General features: G+C 37.3%; 2 protein-coding genes across 2 annotated transcripts in view; both read left to right on the forward strand.

Moving 5' to 3' along the window:
• The first annotated feature begins 5,974 nt into the window (after positions 1-5,974).
• The window catches only part of LOC114295198 (uncharacterized), a 41,715-nt gene continuing 30,701 nt past the window's right edge, over positions 5,975-16,988 (forward strand). Inside the window, exon 1 of the mRNA XM_082916185.1 lies at positions 5,975-6,073. The gene's annotated coding sequence lies outside the window, so the exon portion shown is untranslated. The remainder of the gene's footprint in view (positions 6,074-16,988) is intronic.
• Positions 9,883-10,865, forward strand: LOC114296422 (uncharacterized). The gene is made up of 2 exons (XM_082916190.1): positions 9,883-10,378; positions 10,476-10,865. Exons 1-2 carry the CDS (start codon positions 9,907-9,909, stop codon positions 10,481-10,483), a joined length of 480 nt encoding a protein of 159 aa, XP_082772316.1. The 5' UTR covers positions 9,883-9,906; the 3' UTR covers positions 10,484-10,865.

Raw genomic sequence — 16,988 nt, forward strand, 5'->3', positions numbered from 1 at the left:
TAACCTGAATTCTCTATTTGCTCGCCTTCTAGGCGCCAAATGAGATCTCGTATCTGGCTAATCATCACAGGCACAACATGGAAAGTGGGTACTAACATCCATGTTTGGTCCTTATCACGACCTTATCTTGGTTGTAACTAAGGCGACATACATAGTGAATAATTTAAGCCTCTCTTGGCTCCAAATAAAAATAAATCGCTCCCAAGCGCCAAGGGCGATTGCTCGTGTGAGTGAGCCAATCTTGCCTACTGATATCATCATCTGCTAATCATTATGACACAAACCATAATAGTGTCAACATCCCATCATCTCACAACAAATAAGTAATCGATTTTAAAAAACACGACCACAGCCTGCCTAATTCTAGATTCCAAGTGTAAGCCTTATCAGCACCTCTTGCCATAAGCATATACAACGGAATCCACCATTTGCGCCTCACGTGAAGTGGTTCAAGATCACTACTTCTTGCGCAATTACCTCTCTAAAGATATTTTGGTGACCAATCTGCGTTCATTCAAGATGTGCCCAACTAGCGCATTGAATCTTACAAGGGGCAAATTTATATACTACTAGTAAAGCATTCTATCCACAGTATAATGAGCAAGGTCAATGTCTAAACTACTTAATTGACCATTTACCAAAGATAACACTTATCATGCCGAATACGCCCTCATAGCATACTTCAGGCTCCCACAAAAAAAAAAAAAAAAAAAAGATCAAGGAATATAGGTCATCTGTTTCTCCCAAAGACAATCCAAGGATTCACTCAATAGTTAAGGTTTTGACTTTTACCGATAGGTAAGTCAATGGGTGTGCAATTTTGCATCTAGAATCATTCTAGGATATTCCTTATGTAAGTCATCAAAGACAAACCGGGAATTCCCCCAAAACAATCCCTAAGGTTGTACATCACCCATGTCTATCATATCTAAAACAGAGGACTGCCCACCCTAGGTGGCGACAACCTTATAAATTCCTAGCTCATAATGACTATGTAAGGAAAAACTTCTTTTGGACCATTGATCATGCCTCGGTGGTCTTCATCGATCATCATTGGCCTATTATGGCTTGACGAAATCTAAGAATCACTATTTGGATAACTGTTTTAGGCTGTAAAAGATTTATTGGAACTAGCAACCTTTTTACGCTCCTAACTTTTCACCATAAAAGCAGAAGGTAAATTCCTACGAATCTACTTATCCAATTCTCCAACGAGAAGTTGGGTGACAATGTCCACAAATCAATGTTCCGAACTTATGTCAATCATAGCCTAAGTCGAAATAACCTCACTCCCCAGGAGGAAGTCTTCTCATGGTCTACACATTTCTCAATGATGCGACTTTTTGGTATCTAGCGAGCCTTATGCCTCAACAATGACTATCTAAATTGCGCATAACTTTAGAACAGTTTCGCGTCATAATGGAAAGTCAACCAAATTATAGAAATGGTTAAACCTCAAAGACTTTGTCTTCAACTGCGCAACATTGATCCACTTTGTAAAAACAGAGGACTAGGGCCTTTGGCATTATCCTAGGCTCTTTGTCATCTTGCGGAGCAATCATGAATGCTTCCCTCTCAATCACCCAGTGATGACATGGAAAATTTTCACATTCGCTACCACGCAACTAAGAATGTAGAGTATTCTTCTCTAATGGAGTAATCCATTAGTAGGCACATCACTCCCACTGTCCCTAGGATATTGGAAATTTCTTTCCATTCTCAATTAGGTTACATAAAGCGCTATACTTAGAATTCTCTATCTTATAGAGTTCCAAAACTCTATTCACGTCACCTTTACTAAGAAAACTTTACGTGACTTAGTTACACTACCACAAAGCTGCTTACCTATATGCACATGACCCGGAGGGTTTACATGACAGCATACAATAATGCGCCACATGACCCTATGTGTTTACAAGACAACATACAATAATGCGCCATAGAACCCTAGGTCTTAACTTCGCAACCTTATGAGAAGTAAAAATAAAGATAAGCTGCTTAACGGTTACAGATCGCCCATAGATGGCTCTCCGCTAACCCATTACTCAAATGGAGTGTAAAATCTAATATGGAGGGCATTTAGTTAGGGATATAGGCAACAAACTAAAGTGTAATTCCCAATTAGGAAATATTTTGCGCCATCATCCACCTAACATTAACAGTGCTTAATTCCTTATCTCTACTACCCCATTGTGTTGTTGAGTACTAGGAATAATCAATTTTCCAACCATCCATTTCTCTTCACAGAGCTTTCTAAAAAATAACTGAAATAGATACTCGCCACCTTGGTCAAATCTAAAAGCACAAAAGCTGTTATCTGATTGATCTCGACCTTATATGTGCACTGTCAAAAATTATCTCAAAACTTTTAACTTATGGAAGATCAAATAGTCTCGACTCAAATGCGTATTGTAATCTATAAATGTGTCGAGATTGAAGTTAGCTATCATACCCTTACACATATCTAGCCACAAATATCATAGTAGACTAAATGCGCCAATACAGATGCCCTTCTACGACTTTCGTACTTACTTGTGCGCAACCATTGTGAACAAAGTTACACATTCATATGAGAGCAGAATGTCACAAGTGAATGGGCCCGAGAGTGCCTACTCAAACCATCCATGTCATCTTCTCATTAATGTGATTAAGTATAACAAGCCACCAGTTTATGACCAATGTCATAAACTAATTCCAATCATCCTAATGTGTGAGTTCTCAAAGACAAGTTTAAAAGGTTTAGGCCCAACTAGGTAATGAATCACGACTAATTCATGTTCACTAGATCATAAAAGGATGTCATGGAGATATCAAGTGCTCCGAAGTCACAAATTAACTAGTAAGTGCTAATCCCTTACACCATCAAGTCAATTTTATTCTTCATACACTTTACTGCATCTAGTTGAAAGATGATGATACTCCTCTTGCCATCTCTGTTTATCGCTTCATAGTTACTTGCAATTAATTCTACTATCCACAAGAAGGAGAGGATAAGCTATCAATCTATGACAGTTCCTGAAGTAACTTAAGCGCGAATTAGGCTAAAGAGTCTAATTCAACACAATGCTCTCACAAGCGATGCGTCAAATTCTTAGAGTCATAACAACCTTGTCGGTCTTGACCTTTTCATTACTATGCTGCAACGTTTGCGCTTAGTGGTAAACGTTATTCAAAAACATTAGCCTAGCTAAGGAATCATACAAAGAAGTACCGCCCCATGTCTCACACTTAACTGTGGAGACAGTAAGTGTCCAGACTTAAACAAGTTGGCAATGCTAATAGATTTTGTAGCCACTAGGCGTTAATCTTTTCACTTAGTGTTAATAGATTTTGTTGCTACTAAGCGCTAATCTTTTAACTTCAAGTGATACTTCAATGCACACTATTATAGTGCGTGAAATTTTGCTCCATCCACTCCCAATAGTTGGGTAGAGAGCAAAACATTGCTCATACTGGCTACTCGTTTTACACTTAATGACTAACTCATTTAAGCTCGCATTTCTTGGATGACGTAACTCTTGAATGTTACTTCATCTAATGATGCAGCATCATTACAAGTTAAATTACAAAGTCAATCCGCACAGCTCAATAGTCAAGATCATATACAGATCTATTGAGGGCTTACTAATTTCACAACTCCAAAACTCGCCAATCAAAGCTACTTAGCGTGCCGCTAACCATAGCGCACACATCAGTTTTTATTGTGCCAAACAAGGCAACAAAACCACGGCGACTTTGAGTCATGTTTCCTTACTTTGGCTCAATTAAGGTTTGACCTAAAGTCTCCAAGACTTTTGCTTATCTAAAGAATAGGATTACATTGTTCACATTTGAACATCTCTACTAAGTCTAGGTCAACCAAATTAACTTCCATAAGCTAAGTCAATTTAGAGAGAAATTCGCATTGGGATTAATTTGATTAACATAATATAATTTAGCCGCAAAAATCTAAATTAAATAGTGACAATATTACACAAGTCGCAAGATCGAAAATCCGCTATGCTCGTAATCATCTCTTGCGCCACAGGTGACAAATATCCTAAATTTAATTTAATTTATGCGCAAAATATTAGTTTTCGAGAGTAAATCTACAAAGATTTCTCTCAACCGAACAACCTCCCACTGACTATGGCATGTCTAAAAGCATGATAAAATATTCTAATTCCATACAATAGCATCATAATGTAGATTCACAATCAACTCATGCTATGTTACAATTAATAATGGAATTTAAACAAATAAAAAATTAATCATGCTATTCGAATCACAACATATTAGAAATTCTTGGCAAAAAAACAACAATATGCTGTATTTAATATTCAGATTATGCCATAACAGAAAGTATATCACTTCTGAAATTTTTTGGTATTTTTTAAAATTTTAAATAATTAATAAACACACATGAAATCATAAATAAACATTCCAGAATCTGGGAAAATGCAACAATCATACCAGTAAATAGTAAATCATTACAGTGGTCTACTGTAAAAATTTCAGCTCCAGAAACTTAATCATGCAACACCAGAGGCATTTTAAAGCAGAAATAATGAATTATTATTTTAGGAAAAATATTTTTTATTTTCATAAAATTTTGAAAATTTTACAGAAGATAGAAATTTAATTCTGAGTTTAACAGTACTAACCACGTTTAAAACAAAGCTATAACGAATTACTTATGACTATTTAACAAAATTCTGGATTTAAAAAAAAAAAACAGAGCCTTAGAGCCAAGCCAGCGTGGAAAAAAAACCTCGGCACGGCTCGCCACCACTCAACGTAGCGCGACTCGGCGTGAGGCGGCTCAACGAGGTGCATCTCAACTCGGTGCGCAGCCCGCAACGTGGACAACAAGGCAGCGCACTCCTGGCAGCGCGTGGGAAGCACGCTTGGCGCGTGCTGACTCGTGCCAGCGTGTGGCCGCCGCTGATGACGTCATCTGACGTGTGCGGCTCACGCGCCACCTTCCGAGGTGTTTTCTGGTCTAATTTCGGTACTTCCGGACTTCTTTTTCCAAAATAAAAAACATTTGTAGTCTCCAAAAAGACATTTAATGAACATAAAAGATGAGGTGTATAACACTCTCTCTCTAATGAGAGTGGAAGTGCAAAAATCCTGCACTTCATCTTCCTCCTTAAGCCATCAAAAAAACAAAACGAACCCAAATTAGGGTTTGATGTATCTCATCAACCGTAAATCCAAATCTAACAAATAATATATGGTTTCGAAGGTCTCGAAACAAGGATTCTAAATATGTAAGATTTGCAGACTAAAATTAAAGCATGTAAAACCATCATGCATGTAAAGTTTCAAAAATATAAAATGGGTCTCCATTTTTCTTGAAATCTAACTGTTGGATTTTTATAAAACTTTGCAGATCTGTTCTACATTAAATATACTACAATATATATAAATTTCAGGTTGATCAGAGATAGTTTGAAAAATTATTAATTTTCATGCATATATCGTGTATATATTTATATAAAATTATACACCTATTTTAATGCATAAAAAATAAGCACGAAAATACCCATAAAGGCTCTGATACCGATGTAAAACAAGTATAACGCAGCGGGTAAAAATTTCAGATCATACCTTAGGTGATAGAACTTGAAGCGAAGAATCTTATGGGTAAATCACGTGATTCAAAAAATGCGAACAACGAACTCCAAATAGTGGAGTGATACCACAATATGAGTATCACCCACACAAGTCACAATGCAAAAAGCTTAATGGTTAGTTTAATGGGAGAGAGTCAGTATGGGAAAAATCATTCGTTATTCAATCCATCCCATATCCCATATAACGTATCAGATATATAGGCTGCGTATATCATCTATCCATATCAGTTGATATGATAGATATATATATATATCAAGAGTGGGTTATTCAAATAGGTTTTGAATTCCAATTCAAACTTACATGGATAAGGTTCAAAGGGTCATGGGTCATGCCACATGGGCGCGCAATTTCTAACAAAGTGAATCTTGATCTTCTTTGTTGTTTGTATCTAGGATTCTTGATTTTCTTGTCTTTGCTTGTTCTTGTTGCTTTGAATTTAGTAGTAATGTAAAAAGTAAAATCCTGATCTTCTTTGTTGTTGCTATGGAGGATTTTTGATTTATTGCTTGTTCTTCTTGTTAATTTTAGTTTGTTTCGTCATGGTTATGTTCTTTCAAAATTGATCAATAATATATATATATATATATATATTGTGTGTATGTATATATTAGGCATTCATGGCTTCTTTTTTTTTTTTTGGTTTCATTTTTAGGGTGTTCATTGATCACAATCTTCATTAGCTCATGGATGTTGCTTTGAAAAGTTAAAGATAGTTGACCTTTTGACAACACTGTTTTCTTAACCCCCCAAGCATGTGTTCTATTTCATTCTCACTTTTAGAAGTTAAATCTGTCCTTAAAAGGATACCAAACAGTTTTTCAACTTCTTTCAATTGTTACTCTGAGCCTTTACTTGCAATTTGATTAGAAGTATATCTCAATGTCTAATTCAGATCCACTTTGGTTAATTTGTTTTATGCATTTGGAATTCAGAGTGATGTGCCAGAATTGCTGGTCATTGTGAATTTTCTTGATTTCGGGAGGTTATTAGTCCTATCTATTGACCATTGTGTTTTTCCAAAATTTTAGATTTTCTGGATTTGCTTTAATTATTATCTCTGTTATCAGAATCTTATGATTTGCGATTCGATTCATGATTTGATTCACAATTTTTATAAAATCAATTCGAATCTATGGGTGAATCTATTTTGGAAGTGAATCTCTAATGAATCGCACGATTCACAATCGATTCACGATTCGATTCACATTTTACGATTTATACAATTCTTGAAATTATTGTGTCCGAGATATTTTCAACTATTTTTTTCTCTCTATCTTTTTAGTGAAAATAATATAACACAACTTCTAATATCGTTTAATACCAAAATAACCAATATATACATGATTTGTTGTTGTTGTTGTTGGTTTTTTTTTTTTTTTTTGGATAATAGAGTGTCCAGGCCAGCACCCCTTCGGAGTGTCGCACCTCGACTAATTTGGGGGCCTGAGTCGATTGACCAAGCAAAGACGTAGTGGCCCGCCAGTAGCCAGCTGGGGATGTGATTCGAACTTGAGACCTAGAGAGGAGCATACTCCTAGGTCCCTGATCCCTTGCCCTCAACCAACTAGGCTACCTTTACGGGTTATGATTTGTTGTTATATTAGTGATCATGGAGTTTTTAATAGGATTCAATTAGATTCAGTCAGATCCAACATGTTTCAACCTTTCTTCTCATTTTTTTTAATTTAAAAATTCATAATATATCTTCTAAAGATGTTTAAGATTAAAGTAACTTATATCATGAATTATATATTGCTATTTTATTAAATTGAATATAGTTGAATATTACATGGGTGAGGTCAATTATATCTTTTAAAATGTTTTAGGCTTTAAAATAAAAGATCTTAAATAATTCTTTATTATTATTTGGTCACTATTACTTGGAAAGCTTATTGTCCAAATCAGTGTTGTGCCGCCTATCGAGGTGCACCCTTTGCGCCTGTACAGGTCCCAGGCGAGGCGACTTCAGCCAGGCGAGCGCCTTAGCCGTGACTTGAGCCAGGCGAGAGTCGCCTAGGCGCGAGGTTCTCGCCTAGGCGCGATTGATTGTTTAAGATGTAGATCTGATCTAACGACTCAGATGAACCTTTCGAATGGCTCGTAATCACAGAGGATTACAACTCATGTACCATATGAGCCAAATACGACTCATATGAACCCTAATCGAAGTCGTCTCTTCCTCTTTCGCCTCGCAATAGACTTCGACTTTGACTGGGCTGTTGGAGCTGGACTTCGACTGCGACTGCGACACTGGACTTCGACTTCGGCTTCGCAGGTTCGACTTCGACTCTCTCTCCCCTTCTCCTTCTTTTTCGTCTTCGCTTACAGTTCTGCTTCGACTTTCAATTTTTTGTTTTTTTTGGGCTTCAACTTCTTCAGTGCTCTGTTTTGCCTTCGACTCTTCCTCTCTCTCCTTCTTCAGTGCTCTGTTTTGCTTCTTCTTTTTATTTCTTTTTTTTTTTCAATTATTTGAGTTGAGTCTCTGAAAAAAAATGTAGGAGAAGAATTTACAAAAAAAAATTACAAAAATTAGGGAAAAAAATTATTTGTAATATGCTATTGAAAAAAAAAAATTGTAATATGTAAGAGAAAAATTTATCTGTTAGGGAAAAAAAATTACAAATAATTAATTATTCACAAATAATTAATTATTTGTAATATGCTATTGACATTTTTTTCCTTTATCTGTTAGGGAAAAAAAATTACAAATAATTAATTATTCACAAATAATTAATTAATATAATGTGGTATTGGTCTTTTTTTTTTTGCTTATCTGTTAGGGATTAAATTTGTTTTCCATTTATTCTTTTAATACAATTAATTTTCCTTTATTAAATTTGTTGTGTAGAAAATGACATCAGAAAGTAATAGAAAAGATACGACGTGGCAATATGCCCATTTGGTAGGAGAGAATAATTTAAACAAGTTCGAGTGTGATTTTTGTGGTAAAGTATCAAATGGAGGTGTTTATCGGGTGAAACAACACCTCGCAGGAGGTTATAGGAATGTCACTGCTTGCCCGAAGTGTCCTTCTCATGTAAGAGAAGAGATTAGAGAGTTCATGTAAAAAAAAAAGACACAAAAAGAAGAAATGAACATGTTGCCTGATTTCGATGACATGGACATGGAAGATGAAGATGAAGATGAAGATGAAGATGATGATGTCGTTGAGATCAATGTCAATCAACACCGTAAGTTGACAAGTAGGAGCCAAGGTTCATCCAAATCCAAATCCAAATCCAAATCAAAAATGACAAAGAGAAAAGGACATATGGATGTTTACTTCACACCCAATCCTGAATCAGTGGTGAAAAATTGAAGAGACCAAGCAAAAGGGAAACAAATCAAAATTGATGCAAATGACCCTTACAAAAAAGAAATGAGAGCTCGGGCAATACAAAGATTTGCAAGGTGGATGTATGATGCTGGTATCCCTTTTAATGCAGTAAATTATGAGAGTTTTTGACCAATGATTGAAGCCATTGGCCAATATGGTCCTGGTATGAAGCCACCGACTTACCATGAAGTGTGGGTTACCCAACTCAAAAAAGAAGTGAAACATACTGAAGATTTGATGAAGAATCATAAAGAGGATTGTGCAAAATACGGGTGTTCCATAATAGCTGATGGTTGGACTGATAAGAGATGAAGGACATTGATTAACTTTTTAGTTAATTGTCCAAGAGGAACCATGTTTGTTGAGTCGGTTGATGCTTCTAGCTATTCAAAGGATGGGCAAAAGCTATTTGAATTACTAGACAAGTTTGTGGAGAAAGTTGGAAAAGAGAATGTGGTGCAAGTTATCACTAATAGTGCTGCAGCTAATGTGTTGGCGGGTAAGAATATTTCCTCATTCCTTATATCAAAATTGTTTACTCATAGTTTGTTTTGTATTTAAAATTTAAAAACTTGAAAATAATAATTCTTCGTTATTGTTACATTATAGGGAGGTTTTTGGAAGCTAAGTATGAACACTTGTATTGGACACCATGTGCTGCTCATTGTTTGGACTTGGTGTTAGAAAACATTTTCAAGATACCTAGACTGAAAAAGACATTTGAAAGGGATATTGCAGTACATGGCTACATTTACAATCGGCCTACGTTGCTAAACATGATGAGGCGCTATACAAATTTGAAGAATTTGATCAAGCCTGCAAAAACTAGATTTGCAACCGCCTTTTTGACTTTGTCTAGGATGCATCAACAAAAAAACAATTTGAGAAAGATGGTCATCTCCGAAGACTGGATTTCAGGCAAATGGGAAAAGGAGCTACAAGGTAAAAGAATGGCACAAACTTTGTTGATGCCTTCATTTTGGAATACTGTTGTGTTTGCCCTTAAGGTCTCGGGTCCTCTTGTCAAAGTGCTTAGATTGGTTGATACCGAGAAGAAACCTCCCATGGGATACATTTATGAGGCAATGGATAGGGCAAAAGAATGCATTGCAAGTTCATTTGATCATAAAGAAGAGAAGTATAATGAAATCTTTGAAATCATCGACAAAAGATGGGATGTCCAATTGCATCGGCCTTTACATGCAGCTGCGCATTTTCTTAACCCAGAATTCTTTTACCCAAAAGCGTTAGAGGTGCAAAAAGAACATGAAGTAATGAATGGGTTTTATGAATGCATGCAAAGGTTGGTCCCGGATGTCACTGTTCAAGATTTGATCACTAATGAGATGAGTATTTATATGAAGGCTGAGAGTCTTTTTGGCAAGTCTGTTGCGATTAGGCAAAGAAATACAAGAGCACCAGGTAATATATTATAGACTCATAGAGTTTATTTTTAGTAATACTTTTAGTAAAACTCAATACTTGGTAATAGTTATTTCTAACTAGTGGATTATTGCAGCTGATTGATGGGCATCATATGGTTCTTATACTCCAAACTTGCAAACTTTTGCCATAAAAGTCCTTAGCCTAACATGTAGTTCATCGGGTTGTGAACGAAATTGAAGTGTATTCGAACATGTGAGTATTTAACATTCTAACTAATTTTTTGTTCAATTCAAATATTTTTTATTCTCATTATATAGAATTTAATATCTTTTTAATACTTGCAGCTTCATAGCAAGAAAAGAAATAGATTGGAACAACATCTCAATGATTTAGTATATGTCAAATACAATAGAACATTGAGATTTAGGTATGACATGCGCAACACTCTTGATCCCATATCTTTGCAAAATATTGATGAAAGCAATGAGTGGTTGCTTGGGAGGATGGATGGAGAATCGGATGAAGATAATGAGCCTGTGTTTGATGATGATGATGGCTTGATGTGGGCTACTGTTGCTAGAGCTTCTAGAGTAGAAGAAAGTAGCCATGCAAGTAGAGCAACAAGTTCACGCTTAAAGGCACAACCGAGGATATCTAAATCATCAACATTGACTCCACTTCAATTAAAAGATGAAGAGGAAGTGGGCTCAGATGACACAGAGGAGGAAGATGTTGAGGGATATAAATCAACTGATGGAGAAGAAGATGTTGCCATTGATGTTGAGGATGATGATTGACTGACACCGACCTAACCTACCCTTTCTTTTGATATTGATGTTTTTTAAGTGTTAAGACGTATATTAGTATTTGTTGGATATTTATGTTTTGGATGTTTAGTGTTTATGTTTTTATTTTTATTTTATTGAATGTGGATTATTTGATCTTTGAAAATTGGAATGTTATGTAATCTGCACTTTCATGGCTTTGAGAATTATTCTATATTTTGTCTTGAATCTTGATTATTTTTTATTTTTTAAAAAGTTGTCTTAGTACTATGAATGATTAGTCTATGTTAATTTTTCTATTTTTTACGAAGACTATGCGCCTTACTTCAATAAAGCCCGCGCCTCGCCTTGTGCCTTGCGTCTAGGCCCCGAGAGACCTTCAGCGCCTTAGTGTGCCTTGAGCCTATAAAAACACTGGTCCAAATATCAATATTGTTGTTAATTATTGTTACTTTGAAGATTGATAGTTTGTCGGTTACTATCTTTGTTAAGAATGGTTGATAAGAAACATCTAAACGAGGAGAAAAGGTAAGATGATAATCTTATATAGGCATCTTTGTTAACTTCTTACCTATTAAACTACGTGATCATCATTCAAAATAATATTTTCATTTTAAGTCTAAATATTTCATATTCATAAGATATATTTAACATTTAAGTGTGCAAATATATATATTTTAAAAATTTAGAAAAAGTGACTGAATCTTTATAATTCACGATTCGATTCGCGATGAGGTCATTTCGATTCACGATTCGAATTTCAATTTGACAACTATGTAGCTTATTACTTCTAAAATCCAGAGGAACATAGTTCTTGACTACGGGGAATTTATTTTAAGGCAGAGAAAATTGTGACGGAGTTCTATGATTGTCCAAAGAAAGCAAATGCTAGTACATTTATGATACACATTTGGTGCATTTTTTCTTTTCACTCCATAAAATTCTTGTACGTTCTAATGTCTTGAATTTACATTCTCAGTTCATCAATTTCAAGTTGAAGGAGAATGAGTGGTGGGAATCACAATCATTCTGGTTATCCTGGTGGACACTACCCTCCACCGCCTCCTGGGGGCATACCCTCCCCAAGGATACCCTCCTCAGGCATATCCCACTCAAGGTTACCCACAGGCTAGATGCCCTCCTTCTAGTGGTTACCCTCCAGCCGGATATCCTCCCCCAAGTGGCTACCCACAAGCTGGATATCCTCCCCCTGGTGGATACCCACCATCAACATATCCTTCCCCAGGTGGATATCCACAAGTAGGTTATCCTGGTCCATTGGCTTCACATCATTCAGGTATGTTTGATGCATTTCTTTGTACTTTGACGTAAATTTGACTTTCTTATCTATTTTTAGGTTATGTTTGCCAATAGATTGTCATTACTTCACTCAGAAGGGACCTTATTATTGGCTTTTCTTGCCATGTGTTGTTATTTTGAGTTGTCCTCCAATATTAGGATATGTTTTTCATTTGATTGTGAAGGACCTTATGAGCCTTTTTTGCTTTTTTGTTGTGATGAGGGAAATGGGCATGGTATGTGTTGTTTTTAGTTTTTTGATTGTGTCATTTAAACAGAATAATGGTGGAAATAGGTCCACTATGGGCAGCCTACAAAGGGCTTTCATCCAAATGTTATGACCTACTGAGGGCTTTCAAATATCGGAGATTTTATTTCTATAAAAAATTTGCAGTTAAAAAAACTTGAGAGTCATTAGGTGTGTTAAAGGCGAATGGTATCACCACCTACAAGAATTGTTTGAACAGTAGCGGTTGGCACTTGGCAAGAAATGTGAAACTCCTAGAACCTTTGATTAGTTTGAGCGTCTATCCTGTGTTTTTGAATCCAGAACAAGAAACTCATACCGGCAAAAACTATCAAGTGCATATTATCACCTAGGAGGAATCAGAAGCAGAAGCTTTTTTTAATGATTTTTGGCACCAAAATAGTTGTAGAATTCCCTTTTATCCCGGCGGTAAAGAGGAGTAAACTAGGATGTCCTAATTTGAAATACTGTAAAAAAATTTGACAGTTTGTCTCTAATTCTCTCTCAGGGAGAGGGGGAAGAGAGATTAAAATCCGAAGGTTCACGTCTGATTATTGAACCTTCTTTTTTTTTTGTTGTTGTTAATTTTTCATTTCTCTGCCTCCTATTTACATCTACTAGTTTGCAATATAGTATAACAATGTACCTATTAAATTACATTTATGCAAGGTAATGAGGATCCTTAACACCCTAAGTAGGCAGGCTTGCAATGCTGTTTGTTCAATTGTAACACTAAGCTTTTATTATTATTATTTTTTCCCTTTATTGATAATGCATGGCATGGAGGACCTAGTATGGGAACACTGATAGCTGGGGGTGCGGCTGCTGCTTATGGAGCTCATTATCTGTCACATGGGGGTCATCATTCGTCACATGGCAGTCATCATCTGTCACATGGCCATCACCATGGGAAGTTTAAGCAAGGGAAATTCAAACACGAGAAGTTCGGTAAACACAAGAAGCATGGAAAGCACTACGGGGGGAAAGTTCTTGAAGTTCAAGAAATGGAAGTAATTCTGGTGTGCAGCTTTATTGTTGTACCTATTCTGGTGTGTCATACCTTACCACCAGCATTGTTTGCTGCTGTTATTGCTTAGGCTTGCTGTGACTTTTGTCCCCCTTTTTTTAACCTCATGAATTGTGGATGCAATTTGAAAGTTACAGCATTGAGCTACTAGCGTGCACATATAATTACGAATCTGTTATGTGGTATTTCTCCACCCGTGAATGAATTATGTAGTGTTTGGTTCACTAGAATGAATGTAGATTTGAATGGAATGTTTATTCCTTATCCTTTTTGTGGAACAATCATTCCTTTACAATGACAATTCTATTTGCAATGTATTTTTCATAACTTTTTTAGTGAACCAAACGTGAGAATGAATATTTTGATGGAATGATCACTTCATTTCAACTCATTTCAATGAACCTAACATAAGTCTTTTAAGGAACGAGTTGATATAGCCCTCACAAGTAATTTTCTTTTTTAGGCCTTGTAATTTTCCTTACAAGTATTTGCATAGTAATTGTTGCAACTTGCAAAAGGGTTGTTTGGCCCAACAGCAAGGTTTAATGCATTCTTAGTGGTGCGAGTTTGAGTAATAAAATTAATCTCTTTAGACATAGGAGGGAGGTGTGTGTTTGTCCTCTAGGCTTACTGTTGTAGAATTGTCATGCACTGAGTAGCTACTTTTAATCGTTGATATGTGCCTGTTACAGGATATATTTGGTGGGTCTGTCAACAATGGTCCAATAAAAACAACATTCCCTTTCACACTTGATCATTTAGTATTTTTGTGAAAGCAACATGTTGTACAAAAGCAAAAAGGGAAAATAGTGGAGTCAAAAGTAGTGAAAGTGGTTGTTGGAACATATTGGTTGGTTGATGTATCTGAGTTTCAAGTTCATGAAATTGACGATAAGTGTTTTCTGTGCTTCTCACAATTTATATGTATTTATAAATTGGGAATTTAATTAATGCAATTTGGTGTGTTGTTTCCTTGATATTTAGGGTTTAAAGAAGCATTTCATTACAATAACTCAGAATGCATGACCATACATAGTTACAATTGCTACTTTTTTTATTTTTTATTTTTTATTTTACACAAAAAATTTCCTTACAGTGAGAGTGGATTAAAAATTGCAAATCTAGAATTCACTAGGGAAAATGGTATTTGTCACTTGGATATATAACAATCCTACATTGGAGATTGTGGGGAAGGTGGTTTGGAAATACTCTTTGGATCCAACGGGATGCTCGAGATCCTTAGCTGGTAGCTTGAAAAAGAATGAACACACCGGTCGGGGGTGCCGGAATTAGCACTCCGACGGATAAGTCAGTGTATGCTCTCTAGATTGCATGTGTCTTAAGTTTAGCGTACTAATTCTCACGTACCTCTTCTTGTTCGTCGTTTTTCTATTTATATACGCTCCTGGTCTTCTAGGCAGGGCCTGCTCTTGATCTGTCATGTACTTATGAACTCGTCCCCCCCCCCATTATGACGTATTCCAACTTTTAATCGGCCCCTTGCTTAACTTATTCGGCATCTGAAACATCAGGGGCGGGGCCGAGTGCATACTATACACCGATTGGAAAAATATACACTGCCTATCGGCGTCTGCTTTTATTCGGCTACCACAATTGCCCCCCGAACACCCCCACTAACTCTGTTTAGTCGGCGTGCTTGGTTTCGATCTTGAAAAGTCAAAAATTCGGTGGTTAACCTCATTCCAAAGCGTGTCAGAACGCACACGTTTTCTAGTCATCATTACAAGTTCCCACCTTTTCGTACGCTTCCTCCATTTAATGTGGTTTAAAACTTTGTCTCTTTGAATGTATACTTTGAATACTCAAGATTTTTTGGTTCGCTTTCTAGTACAACTCCTCCAGCTCGCGACCTCTGCAACTCTCTTCTGTCTCTCATTATCCCTTCCGCTCCCTGTAAGTCCTCTTCTCTTTCACTCCCAATACCATTTTCTTGTTTACTATTAGTTTTGCATAATCCTTAGGCTAGCTACGATGGCAAAAAATTTGAAAGCACTCTTTTCTGCAGATCGGATTTCCTCCTTCCAACGCCATTGTTCCATCCCCGATGACGTTCATCTATCACTCGTGGAAGACAGCACCACCGATATGCAGAGGACCGACAAGAGCACAATCATCTTTCCTCTCCTATCGATTGTTGAAGGCGGCGTCCATTTTCCCCTTCATCCGTTTTTGAGAGCCGTCTTTCGACATTGGAGCCTAATCCCTTCCCAGCCTAGCGTGATTTTTTTTCACATCATAATGGGGATCATAGAGTTAAACCGTCATCTTAGGATTAACCTAGGCATTCCTACGATTCGGCATTGCTATGCCTTAGCCAAGTCCACTGGCCGTCTAGGACACTATTTTCTTAGGACCAAGGACACTGATCATCATTTAGTGACCATGCTTGCCAGCTCTGGCAAGCGTGTTGACGACATGATGGTCGTTGTTCAAGGCAACTGGGAATTCGGCGAGGGTGAAGATCGCCAAGATCCCGTGCCAAGGCGAAAAGGCGATCCAGGTGGCCGTATAGCTCATTCTAGTTGCTTATGTTTTCGCATGTGTATTCTGCTCTCCTTTCATGTACCTACCGTTTTGTTTGCGCAAGCAACGAGTTGAAGAAAGTGTTGGTTTCGGCCGACGACGCTGTACTGGCGGATATTAAAATGACTCTGCAATTCGTTGGCCGTCCAAATCTTCAAAAGCAAGGAAGGACGGCTCATATTCTCTCGCGCTACACGCCGTCCTATGCAACGTTTTCGGCAGCAGACCATATTCCAATTCCAAGAGGCGAAGATCATCTTACAGCCCTCATCTTCCCCAGCTTTAAAAGTCTGAAAGAGATCGGTTTAGAAGCCTCCGATTCGAAACACGCAGAAGAACAAGTAGCCGATCAGATCGCTGAGGACCGGACCAATTGGGAACCAAGGTAGACGAAGCCCTCAATTCGGCATTTAAGGAGGCTGGACTGAATTTGTCCAACCCTCCATCCACGTCCGGCCGAGGGGACGTCTTTGAGGACATTTTTACAAACTTATGAGATCTTCCCGGTGCTTATCTAGAGGATATGGCTGGGGAATCACTTTTGCAACTTGCGCGGAAGAAGAACGCCGAGAGGATGGCCTCCAGACGGAGGGCTGAGGCCGCCCGATCGGAAACTCCACCCACCTCAATCGCTGAGTCTACACCGGCCATGGTCGCTGAGTCTACTCCTCCGATTATTGTCGAAGAGACGGCTCACACTGAAACGGCCGAGATTTCCTCAGACTTCTCGGCTTTGAAGGACCC

The sequence above is a fragment of the Camellia sinensis genome, chromosome 2, assembly GCF_055761805.1.
Source record: "Camellia sinensis isolate YWXY chromosome 2, ASM5576180v1, whole genome shotgun sequence".
Classification (NCBI taxonomy): Eukaryota; Viridiplantae; Streptophyta; class Magnoliopsida; order Ericales; family Theaceae; genus Camellia; species Camellia sinensis.

Excerpts from the sequence above, each read along its gene's own strand:
- LOC114296422 (XM_082916190.1), top strand. The coding sequence starts at position 9,907 with ATGGCACAAACTTTGTTGATGCCTTCATTTTGGAATACTGTTGTGTTT.